We start from the raw sequence: 13,916 nt of genomic DNA on the forward strand, positions 1-13,916 counted from the left end.
TCATATCAAGAGGGATTACTATAAAAGGATTATAGACAGGTAGGCGCACGTGCTTGGCGCCTGAATAATCAGGTAGGTATATCTCTACGAGACCTGTTAATTGCAAAAAGACAATATTGTGATTCTACGACTTAGATAACGCCTGTTTAGCTGACGTCTAACTATTTAGTAGGTAACCTAACGATAATGGTAATGTACACAGCACTTATGAAATCTGTAGGTGTAATAACGCAAGAAGACCTAATAGGGTTTTAATGCATCCTGCTTAGAGTCTTGTTGACGACGAGTATGAAGTACTTTATGAACATCGTTGCTAAGCAGTAATCTGTTTTAATTAAATCTAATTAAAAATTAGTTTAAAATAATATAAGTAAATGTATTGACATGTTACCGAGTTAATACTCGGAAATTGAAACCTTGCACAATAATCCACCGAAAGCGGCATAGCGCCTTCGCCAAAGAAAGCAGAACTAAGACGTTACAAATCCGAACTAGAACGGCGAGATCAATTTAACGAAATGAATCACACGGTTCATCGAACTCAATACCTAAAAGAGATTGCTTGCTTGGAGAAACGAGTTCGTTTGCCTTACTTGGACCATATGTTCTTCACAATGAATGGTGGCTATCATGATCATGTCTGACTTGATCGATTCAATATGTACTTGTTCACTGCAAACGTCTAAGAGCCCCGCAGAGCAATAGCCCTGACATAAGCCACCAAATGTAGCAGCTTGGCAGCCTTGTGTTTCTATTTATGCGACTATCTCGACGATTAATTTTGATTTTCAACAACTTCCACTCAAATTGGACTTTTGTCGAGCGCTGTTTATCTACTCTGTCAGCGTAATAGAGTGGGTTGATCAAAAAGGCAGATATTTCCAATACAGAAAAGTTTATACTCTTTAGATATATTATGTTCTGTATACCACATTTGTAACAGAACCATGAAAGATACAAATATGTATTCCGGTCAAATTTACATAGGAATAGTGAAGAAAGTACACTATTTAAACAATTTTTTCACGCAGAGACCTCACATCGCGAGTGATAAACGTAGAAGTTAGCGTGACAATCAGGAAAACAATGATTAATAAACAAATCATTAAACATTTGATGACTTGAATCAACAACATGATCATTCAGAAGCCAGTATGCTCTTAACGCTTGACTAATTAATGTACATACTATAATTGATGTGTTTGCCAAAGAAAGCTTCGGGGCCGTGGGTAGAAGATTGATTGAAAAGACGATTAAAAAAACCGAAGACGTGAAATGAACACAAAACACCCGCCCACGCTTTTCCGCTAGTGAAATACAATAGATGTTGGAGATCTTGAATAACACTCTAATACCTACTATAAGATCTAGCCGACACTAGAGGTGTTAAAGTCTTATTAATAACATCTACTACAAAAACACAAGCCGTATCAAAATAAAATTGCGGGTGTGGCTCCACAGTACAGTGATTTTTCTAGTTGGAGTTTCAACCTGTAGGCGCATGTAGAAATTGTCGTGTTTTAGTCATTGGTAGCCATTATTTTGAATGTTAAGTATATATAAATATCTAGAAGATTTTCAAATACCTATTGCAGATTTTAAATCACTATCAATTAGACTCTTTTGGGCGGTTGTAATAAAGTAATTGAAAGTATGAAATTGATGACACATTAATAAAATATGATTGTAAAAATACTTACATCTGGATGCTCTTTTACAGGTACGTAGACTTTTTCTGTGAGTGTGGTGACCATGCCTTCTGCTTCTGGTAACACCAGCGGTTCTTTTTTGACGCCATTTATTTGGAATAAACTCGCTCGCACTTTTGCTATTTCTGAAAATAAAAAGAACGATACATAAGTTAACATAGCGAAGAATTTGAATAACATCTGTTTGATTGTAAATAAGACAGAACGGTTTAGCATCTGTCGTATGGTATTAGCGGTATTAGGAAATTTATGTTTGCTATTGTATTTTATTTAAACTGTGGCTATTGCTATTAAATAATGAATCACCATGTTTAATAAAATAAATACATACACATTGTAAAGAGAGATTGTTAATATTTAACGCATTATAACATTACAAATTTAACGCGCAAGGATATTTTCCTCCATTTTATTTCATATTAAAGACAAAGTAATAATAAGTACCTATTATAGCGCTAACATTGTAGTGACATCATAACTGTGTCATATTATTGATAGATCTTGGCTGCACCTTTGATGAAGTGATCTACTGACCTCTCATGCGCAACTGATGCAATCGCTTTATGACTCTTCATACCAATAATTATAACTAAACATATCGAATGGGACCTTTATAAAGCAATTAGCCGGTATTTCTTGTAATTAACTTTACTTTATTTTACATACAGATTAAGATACAGATGAATTCCTTGGTAAGTATATTCTTTATCTTATCCATATATAAAAGCTTGAAGAGGATGAGTCAGTAACGAACGGTCATTCTAAAGTGCCATATGGTTTTGCGATATGAATAAAAAGTATGCCAGCCCGATTGACATTAATAATTTCAGTGCTTTAGAGTGTTCTTTTTAAGCTTTTTTTTATCCTCAACGGTATTAAAAACGCCAAGCGAAGACAGGAGTGTCAATTTTAATACCAAATTATATGCATGAAGACAGCCGTAATAAACCAGATAAAATGAGGGATTAAATTACTAAATATGCACTATGTTTTGTAAATAAATAATGAAGAAATAACCTATAACTAAACCAACGGTAGGCATGGTAATTTACGTCGAAGATAATTTATAGAGGATAGCCATAGTAATGAAGAGAATATATAAAAGGACGCAGTTGGTACTTGGTATACATCTAAAGTAGTAATTAGAGCTACAGCATTATTTTGAAAAACAACATTGGCCGAATGAAGATACGAAACTAAAATAAAGTAAATGTTCTCAATCACAGGCAGTCTCCGTTATCCGATGTACAATAATTTGACTAAAGACACACATGTGGTGGCGGGGTCGGATCATCGACGCGTGCGCCTCATCGCAGCCGTAGCCGCCGCGCCGCTGACAACAACAGCACACCGCTTTCACACCATATACGGCCGGTGTGGCCACAAAACATGCCATTTACCCCGGACAAGTGTGATCGCCAATGGATTATACGCTTAATTGCTAGTCTTTGGCAATTTATTTACGATGTCCCGTTAGCATTTGCCCGAAATGAAACGCCTGATCCTTATCCAGAGATGGCCGAGGATTGGAGAGCTTTAATTAGTATTGACAATTTAATTCCCGCTTTTAAGGCGGTAGATTATATTCAATTATTAAATAACTGGTAAACACGCATTCCGTGAAACGATTTCAGCTAACCCTTATCTGGAAAAGTTGCATTGAGAATTTACAAATGGTGTCTTAATAGCTTAATCTTATCTCTTTTTGGAACAAATGAAATGTGCGCAAGTATTTCTTGTAAACAATTTAATAAAATATGTAGTTTATACTGAATACATAAAAATTGTTTAAATTCACGACATGTTCATAAGAACTTTATGTTTAAAAAAACATTCAACAACGGCGAAATCTCAGAAGATACTAAAGATGATATCGGAACCGGACTAGACAATAAAGTACAACCTGAAGATTGATTGATGGAACAGAAAAGCATTAAGTCAGTTTCGTTTGGAGCTAAATTAACGGACATTGCGACATTGTATAAATAGCAGCCATCAAGACATCCTGCATGACATTCAGTTGCGTCAACTCATGACCGCATCTCCAACACACCTCACTCTTATGTTTAAAAATAAAAAGCCCTAATTTAACACAAAGTTTCCTTTTCTACCTTCTTGTAATGATACTGATGATTACGATTTTGGTTACTTTATAGGTAATTCAATTAATGTTACTTATGTAATGTTAAGTCAATGAAGTGTAAAATTCTATAAGCGCTGCTTACGATAACATTCATTAAAGTGAGAAGTTGTAAATGCTAAAAGATTTGACAGGTGACGTGTTTTCCATACAAGTCTAAGAAAAAACGTTCGAGAACGTCACTGTCACAATACAAGTTGACGGGTGTTGAAACACTTGTAAAGGTATGGACAATACAATCGAATGACGGACTGATTTCTAGCGAAAGAAAAAACAAAACTAGTATCTACCTACATACATAATAAAGGCTGTTTCGGATATCAAGTGAAATGAGGCTGTCCAGCCGTCACTCTGAATATGTATGTATACGTAGGGGTGTATAGTGCAATCAATATTATTTTATTGAATTCGTAGTTTTTTAATTAAAGTATATTTCTTATTTTAGGTATAATACATAGTATATTATTATCTTATAAATATATATTTTATTTATTTTTAGTTCATTATATTATAATATGAGTACATATGATTCTGCCAACAGTGATGATGATGATTCTTTCCTTTCTTGCTCTTCCGTTGGATCCATTAGTAGCTGTGATCTGTCGTATGTTCAGCTCTCATCTAGTCTCAATTCAGAATTTTCGAACTGTCGGAAATCTCTGAATGTAGTTCATATCAACGCTCAGAGTATTCCGGCACACTTTTCCGATATGCTTACGTCCTTCGATAACAACAACATTCATGCTGTTCTTGTTTCAGAATCCTGGTTAAAACCTTCACTCGACTCTTCTCTTTATCCATTACCTGGATTCCAGCTCATTAGGAATGATCGGATCAATAAAGGCGGTGGTGGGGTTGCAATTTACCTTCGCAGCCATATTCCCTATTCCATCATCAGTAAGTCTCCGAGTGAGTATTCTGGGAAGGCAGAACATCTTCTGATAGAAGTTCGTCTCGGCCACAGCAGGATTCTCCTCGGAGTTTACTATAGCCCTTCTTTGACTGTCAATTACTTTGATTCATTTGATAAACTTCTCGACGACTTCACTCCTTTGTTTGACAATACCATAGTCATGGGCGATTTTAACACCTGTCTTCTGAAAAACGACTCTCGTTCTAGGTCATTGCACTCTATTGTTACCTCTAAAAATCTGCACATCTTACCTTCAGATGCCACCCACCATCCGCCTAATTCAGACCCAACCCTCCTGGATTTGACAATTGTGTCTTCGCCGAATCTCGTAATTAAACATGGTCAGTTAACAGCTGACTGTTTTTCTTACCACGACCTTATTTATCTCTCATATAAAATTCGTACTCCCAAACCCAAGAAGCGTACCATTCTCCAGCGTAATTTTAAGAAGGTGGACGAGCAGCAGTTGTGTGAAGATGCTAAGGCTGTTGACTGGGCACAGCTGAACGGCATAGACGACATTGACGAGAGGGTTGCTCTGTTTAATTCTCTACTCACCGATCTTTTTGATAAACATGCACCCCTCCGTCCAGTCCATGTTAAACAGCTGCCTGCCCCTTGGCTCACAGATGACATAAAGAGGCTCATGTCCAAACGTGATCACGCCAGATTTCGCTACAAGAAGCAACCCACTGAGGAGCACGAGAGGCTATACAAGGAGCTGAGGAACCGCTGCAATAGAGTGTGTAGGGATGCAAAACGCCGACATATCCATAAATCAATTGAAAACTGTGACAATGCACAATTATGGAACTTCCTCAAAACTCTGGGCATAGGGAAAACCAAGGCAACTTCGAACATCAACACTGACCTCACTGCTCTCAACAAGCATTTTTCAACACCCCCTCTGATTCTGAATGATCACATTAAAGCTACAACTCTGAGTCATCTTTCTACTTTGCCGTTCCCTGACTGCCCTTCATTCAATTTCAAACTTGTTTCTGGCCGTGACGTTAAGAGATGTATTTCGGCGATAACTAGCAGAGCAGTAGGCATTGATGACATCAGTGCCTACATGTTAAATCCTATATTGGACGTTATTTTGCCCCACATAACCAATCTCATGAACCTTTCACTCCTGTCCAAATCCTTTCCTACCCTATGGAAGAATGCGTTCATTCTTCCACTACCAAAAGTCCCGAATCCTACATCGTTGTCGCAATTTCGCCCAATTTCTATTTTACCCTTCCTCTCAAAAGTCCTCGAACGTCTTGTCTTTGAACAGTTTTCCAGTTTCCTCTCCAACAACGATCTCCATAATCCTCTCCAATCCGGCTTTCGTCCAGGCCACAGTACTGTTACCGCTCTGATCAAAGTTACTGACGACATTCGCAGCAACATAGATAAACAACACGTTACTGTCCTGGCGTTGCTGGACTTCAGTAACGCATTCAATACCGTCGATTTTGATCTACTCCTTGGAATTTTACGCTCTCTTAATGTATCTCCGGCAGTCACCAGTTGGTTCGAGTCTTATCTCAAGGGACGCAAGCAGTGTGTACGTACCGACAGTGAGAGTTCCACTTGGTGTCCAGTACTTGCGGGCGTCCCTCAAGGTGGCGTTCTTTCTCCTCTGCTTTTCTCTTTGTTTATAAACATTTTAGCCAATAAACTGACTTCTCTCTACCACCTCTATGCGGATGACCTTCAGCTCTACACTAGTGCACTTCCCGAAAACCTCAACTCTGCTGTTAGCCTCATTAACACCAACCTGGAGATTATCTCCAAGTGGGTGAAATCTTTTGGTTTGCTGCTTAATCCCACGAAGTCTCAAGCGATTGTTTTCGGCAGCTCCAGAATGTTAAACAAAATTAACTTTTCAGCTGTGAGGAAAGTCAGGTACGACCAATCAGACATACCATATGTAGCCTCAGTAAAAAATCTCGGCGTGGTCATGGACAGCACTCTCTCTTGGATCCCGCAAGTTGACGCTGTGAGCAGGAAGCTTTTTGCATCTTTCCACTCCCTTAAACGCTTGCAGTATTTCCTACCGTTTTCCACTAAAATTACGCTGGCACAGTCTCTACTGCTCCCAATTCTCGACTACGCTGACGTAAGCTATCTTGACCTCACTGAAGAGCTACTCAACAGACTCGAACGTCTCCAGAACTTATGTATCCGATTTATTTTTGGATTACGTAAGTATGATCACATTTCAGAGTATCGTGCTCAATTGAAGTGGCTCCCAATTCGCCTTCGCCGGAATACCCACATTCTCAACATGTTATTCAATGTTTTGAATAACCCTACTTCCCCCCAATATCTCCGATCTAAGTTTTCATTCCTATGTTCCCACGGCCGAGCGTTGAGATCTACAGAGAACAAGATGTTGAGTGTGCCTGACCGCAACGCTGCTTCTTACAGTGACTCGTTCGCTGTGAAGGCGGCGTGTTTGTGGAACACCTTGCCCGTAGACGTGCGACTTTCACCTTCACTTGCTACCTTTAAAAAGAGCGTAAAGGATCACTATTATAAAACCTTAGGTTGGTAAATAATATGTATTATATTATATAGTTATATATGTATTTATATAAATATAGCGGATATATATTAAGTCTATTTTGTCATTTAGGTATTATGTGTATTTGTATTATTATTATTTATGTAAGTTAAATAGGTAGTTAGTTTGTATTTTTCGTTTTTATCTTAGATATTATGTTTTAGTTTAGGTTCTTTCCACATTGTTTTTGTATAGCTTTTTATTGTATTAAAGGAGTTTAAAAACTTTAGTTTTCCACCAAACAAAGGTTGGTTGGAAGAAATTGCTTCTTGGCAATAAGCCCGCCTCTGTATATACTTACTACTTTTAAGTCCATTTTTGTAACTGTTTTTATTATTATACAATAAAGTGTTTATGTATATCTGCAACGTAGATTAATAGTTCCAAGTGTTAAAGGTAACACGTCAAGTTTAGAATTGTCATCCGTCGGTCTTGATTTCACAAGACAACACCATGTGTCGAGTAATAAATGGTGGAAATGATTCCAGCAGACACTTCATGAATGTTGGTCGGTTCACACATACATATCTGGTTAATAAACCCATCGCGTGCCTTATTCGTATATCTATCCATATTTTTAAATGTTTCTTTAATATCAACAAACATTAGAGTCGATAGACCTTCGACGACAAGTTGTGCAATATCGTACTAAACGACTAAATTAAACATGTTTAATTTTACTGTTAACTCAAATTACATCAATGCGACCCCGAATAAAGTGGCTGAAGCAAAACTAGCTATTGATGCAGGTGAGGCAATCGAACTTAGACCTTAAGGATTTCTAATTGGAGTTGCATAGGACGCAGTTGATGTTTCATGCGTTGGCGTAGCTCAGTGCATTCACGCGAGCGACTTGTGTGTCGCTGAGTGACAAATGTCGAATACTGTTCTTTACTTCAAGACCACCCAAGATCTTGGGAGTTTTGGTATGGAAGTGGAGAGCTAGTAGCTAATTCAATATTACTAGATCTACTTAAGTGTTAAAGTTTTGGTAAGGGATTCAGGCCTGATCGTCAACAGATTTCAGTGGTAACTTAGTTTACACGCGATCCTTTATCTGACTTTACCTATGCTGATAAATATTTGCAATAAACACTTACACCATTCTTTTCGATAACCCCAAAAGTTCTAGGAATTAAAAGCATGTTTATTGCGTAATAAATAGACCCTTTAGTAAATTGCTTGCCCATTTAGGTGTAAGGATATTCCATCGAAGAATCGAAAACGGAGCATAGCCAGACGATACCCAAGACCAATATGGAGTCGGAACAATTTTCTCCCAAGAGCATTACCATACCCTGCGCATACGCATTCTAGTTTCAGATAATGCAATCTCAATTCCATTGTCAACGTCCACAATGAAACCGAAGACTGCGACGCAGGCAAAACTATTACTTTGTATTTCTAATCCCTGGTGTCATTATCTTCTAACTGGCACGCCATTTAAATAAACAAGGTTGGCTTTTTAAGCATAGGAGATAATATCTGTGTGGCATCGCAGTCTAACCCAATATTACGTGATATCATTTTGATTGACAATCACGTAGAAAATGCCACACCTACGCTTGTTTTATAGACCTGATGAAATAAAACCACAGAACCATTACTTGTCAATCATTGAAGGTTTAGTGTTTCTAAGCTATAGGTATTAATATACTGTTGCAGAATAATTTTAACCGTAGCAGCGAGAGAAGACAGGTACAATTTCCAACAAACAACCGCGAGAAGAATGAGCTGACATCTGAATAATATGTATGTAAATACACAAATGAGTAATTACAACACATTCACCGCATTGCTTTCAATGAACATTATAATCTACATAATTCATAAGAAACATGGCATTATGTGCAGTACTGCCTATTATACTAACATGCGTTATACTTATGTTGCGGCTGCAGTATCGCTCAGAATCACTTTCGTTTTTGCCATCAGTCTGCTAGATCGCTTAGTTTTCACAATCAATGGCTTCATTACCAGTGTTGTGCAAGCAATTAGCCGGCGTAACGTCCATAAGAAGCATTTATTAACGTAAGACGTATGAAAATAACATCGTGACAATAAACGACGTGGATGCTGAATTGACACTTCTACCAACATTTTTACTTTTGTATGTGTCTCCTACAGCATGTGCTTAAATAAAAAGGAAATACAGTTCATTCTGAAGACAGTAGAATATTTAAATTAAGCATCGCATAGAAAAATCTGACCACCAGACTAATTGAAGTAAGACAAGCGTAGCATGGGAAAGCACTAAACTCAGTCCATAAAAAAATAAAACTACTCAGGAAGCTACAAGCAATGTAACAGCAGTTAAGAAAAGACAGAACGGACTGGGGTAAGTAATATACGAGACGTGAAAAAAAAAAACAATGAGTAGATTCCAAGTAGATTTTCACACGGAACGCATCGGTCCGTGAACTCTCGGCTACGGTCAGTTTGCGACTGGATCGCATGCGTCGGAACACCACTCTGTGACTCCAATCACGCAACCCATCGAAATTGGGTTTAAGTTTGGACAAAAATAAGATTTGGTTGACTAGCTTAGGCGGGCATGGTAGAAAATCCTAATCCTAACTAATATTATAAATGCGAAAGTAACTGTGTCTGTCTGTCTGTCTGTCAACAGACAGACTCTTTCACGCCAAAACTACTGAACGGATTTGAATGAAATTTGGTATACATACGGTCTAGACCCTGAGAAAGGACATAGACTACTTTTTATCCCGGAATTCCCACGGGAAAACTTTTTAAGGCGAAGCAAAGCGCGCAACAACAGCTATCTAAGTATAATTTGATAGCCCAGCAAAACGTACGATATAATCGATAAATAAATTGTTCTCTATGCGTAAGGTTTTGTTTTGTTCAATTGAGAACAATAAAACTAGAAATTATTCAATAATTAAAAAAAAGAGTCATTGAGTAATTCATATGTAAGAAGAGATTAATAAAATTAACTTGTAATGCCTTAGTGAACAAAGAAATCACATCCGGTGGTAACTCTAAGAACTATTGTTGTATTGTTCTAGTGTTGGGTTCAAGCGGATGCTACAGCGCCACACCCAATTTGTTTAAAGATACCATTTGACAAATTCAATCATTAAAGGTCCGAGGTAAGTCCATAGTACTTATTTTCAATAATTAACCGAACCGAATCTTATTAATCTACTTAGGTACATTTTATTCACATGGAAATTTTTACATAATACTGCAATAGCTTATTCTGTTAGGGTCGTCGTAAAAATCCTATACATTGGCATCACTATCAACATTCTTAATTCTTATATGCAAGCAAAAGCAAATTTTACAGCGGCATAGCTGAAACCAGATGAAAGTTAAACGTCACACAGCCATAACTCATTCCGCTCATAATATTTTATCCATACCCATCTGAATCATTTTTAGAAACTCTACGGTGACGCAAAATTACTGATACAAGATTTCGATAATGTTGTCAGGAATGAAGAGTGAAATACCGCAAAAGAATAACACTGCCAGCACAAGGAGACAAAGAAACAAAACATGAACCTCCGAATGATGAATAGGATATAGATAATGAAATGGCAGTAGTAACTTAGGCTGCCGGCACAGTAGCGTCAAACAATATAATATCGGCTGACGTACACCGTATCTCGGTCTGGTATCGGGAAGATATTTTGTTCGAACGAGAAATGGCTAAGGAACGGCACGCAGCAGGGTGAATTATAGCCGCAGGTTCAAACAGCGCGAAGAGATTTGCAGATAGCACTCAACAGTTTGTACCGTACCAACAACGAATTTACGAAATTTGCTACAATAGATACCGAAACACATACAAAGTTTTGCATTTATCTTTGTTTACACAGCTTTTTAGAATAAGAAGTTTTAATTACATTCTGCAAATTAACCTGAAATGGTCTATTCCTGGAATACCAATGAATTTAAAAGATTATAATTTGTACAAGACGCCTTGAAAGACGTAGAATATAAGTATGGCGCGGCGGTCTGTTCCAGAGAACTTCCTGTCCCTTTGACTGCTGCATCATTTTGTGCTCAATTCATAAATTATTCATATAGACTTGTTTTAAGCTAACGGAAGGTCTATCTTTAAGGAGGACTGGAGGCAGAAAACGATAATTACTAGTACTTTATTCAAGGATAAGGAATGTGATACAATTATTAAACCAGTAGGTATTATAAAAAAAACGATCGTAAATAAATAGAAGAGGATTCGCTGATATAAATTCAAAGAATATGACAAAGACTAAAATTATAATAGTGACTCATTTTAGAGTTACGAGAACGGTTGAGTAAGTAATGAAAAACTAGATTTGAATACAAAAACACTTTAATGACTAACATCCTAATTTTCTATGCTTTGCTTTACACACACACGGCCAAACAACAACACATCATGTTTATGATTGTCTAGAGAAACGTTAAATATTCCTTTAAATGGAACTAAGTATTTAAATGAACGGTTATCTTTATCTCACACGCATATAATGTCAGGAGCATGCGCAAACGCCGATTGCGAAAATCACTTAATATGGAAACCAGTCGAAAATGTCAACCACGAATGTTTTGTTTTCCCAACGTGTGATTGAATCGTAGTTTATCGTTACATCTGAATCTATGCACGGTCAGAGGCTAGCCGATTATGGTATTTGAATACTGAGGAGTTGTTGATGTATTGAGTAAAGGACTGGTTGATACATTTGAATTGTGTTTTGGAGGCTTGGTTCCAAGATGGATGGCTTCGCCTACGGATACCGGGTTGACGAGCCGTGATAATAATATGCTGTTTAGATTCAAAGCTGCTATTGTTTTGTCTTGATCTATTTTATCATTTCCAGTTTCAAGCATATACTGGCAATAGCTCAAGCGTATGCGACGGATATCGCCTTGATCTAATATTTGTGATTTGATTATGTATTTGAGTGTTGTAAGCGTGTGAATGAAAACATAAACATAGTCGAACAAATATCGGCCCACTATGGGAAGAAATGTTTCGCACCTCAATTATGTAAAAATCACATGCAACCGAATTATGTAAAAAGCGAATAAATCAAAGCTTATTTGTCCAAAGTCTTGGTCAAACATTAATTTTTGCATCAAGATTAAATGCAAATGTTTATTCAGAATTTCACAGAGCTGTAATTTGTAACAATACCTCCTCCATCCATGAATATTTAATATGTACGTACATAATAGGAGTACCTACTACACCTAAACGTTTACCATCAACTGTTTTTTGCAGAGGGTCCGCTCTAAACGACGCGATTTAAATGATCATCAACTTTCCAACAACTGGTCCCGAACCAGAACTGCTACTTTTACGGCCAGTTTCACAAAAGTTAACGGCACTAAAAATGTGTGGCGCACTTTTGCATGGAGTGCACTTACGTGCGTACGGGATCTTTAACATGCAAACATAATAATATTACATATTCATGTAAGCTAGTCGAAGCATTAGTAAATAATTTTACTACCTGTCAAAACAAACCCTACCAAATCTTAGGTTACATTCAAAGCAGAACAGAATTTATGGGCTATTTCACAAAATTTACGTGTTGGTTTCGGACAAATAAGCGTACTGGTTTAAGAGCAACTAAATGTGTCGAATTTAGAGCTGAACCAATAGGAGTTCTGCAAATGCGTTTCCAGAATGCAGGTCACGTACTAAACTATTTATTTTTCGAACGCAGTCCGGTGTTGACGGTTCTTTTATTATGGCTATTAATGTGATTTTCGGTGATTTATGTATCGTCTAATATTTATTTTTCACGGTTCACCCGGTCTGTAAATAGGACGTCTAGTTTACTGCAAGAAAACCTGCGTCTCCTTTTTATGTGCCCGAGTTGCTGCCAACACATTACGAGCCCGGTGGGGCTGCGAACGAGACATATAGATCGCAGTAAATTAACACATTATTAGTTATAAACTATAAATAGTTTTAACACAAAAGTTGCAGAAGCTTTACTTCTTCACATAAATTTTCTAACCATCAACATAAAATGATTAGAAATTTTATGTGCCATAAGGTTTGCTGAACATATAATAGAAAGCTTTATAGCCTCCGGTCCCACTGTTTTAGAGCGCCTTGTGGCTGAATGTAGGTCAAAGGAAGGTGTAAAAATTTATAAACAATTGATTCTTACTTAATTATCTTTTACAACTTTGTCCTAAGCATCATTTCTATAATAATTATGTTCTATTACAATAACTAGTTTTTTTTACTAAATTTTAATACCTTACTAATTAGAAAACATAAATGGTATCACAAATCGAATGTTTTTGCATAGCTTGAATTACCTGCTGAATTTCATCATTTGCACTAGTGGGATGGACCACCATTGAGATTAAGAGTGGTGGGCGTTACTTCGGCAAGTAGGCAGTTGGCGAGGCTATGGTGGGGAAGACAACTATTGTCAGTCAACAAACACACAAAACTTGAGTCGACGCCAAATATCCATTTAACTACTAGCGCAGCTGATGTTTAGACTTGCACAACTTTCGGTTTGAAAAACAAATGTTTGCCACCAAATTATCCAATCCCTCAAAGTTGAAAAGAAGCTGTACTTTATTAAAGATCAAACTCGAGATGTAACTGAT

The 13,916-nt window shown here is 37.2% G+C and overlaps 1 protein-coding gene across 8 annotated transcripts in view; it reads right to left on the reverse strand.

Moving 5' to 3' along the window:
• LOC105390659 (protein held out wings) overlaps positions 1–13,916 on the reverse strand; it is a 62,029-nt gene that overhangs the window by 20,138 nt on the left and 27,975 nt on the right. For all 8 annotated transcript variants that reach the window (XR_007266383.1, XM_038120012.2, XM_038120011.2 and 5 more), the window contains exon 2: positions 1,701–1,834. Coding sequence is in view for 7 of the 8 variants with exons in the window: in XM_038120012.2 (XP_037975940.1) it covers positions 1,701–1,834 (134 nt within the window). In the remaining variant the exon portion in view is untranslated. The remainder of the gene's footprint in view (positions 1–1,700; positions 1,835–13,916) is intronic.

This window comes from Plutella xylostella, chromosome 6, assembly GCF_932276165.1.
Source record: "Plutella xylostella chromosome 6, ilPluXylo3.1, whole genome shotgun sequence".
Taxonomy (NCBI): Eukaryota; Metazoa; Arthropoda; class Insecta; order Lepidoptera; family Plutellidae; genus Plutella; species Plutella xylostella.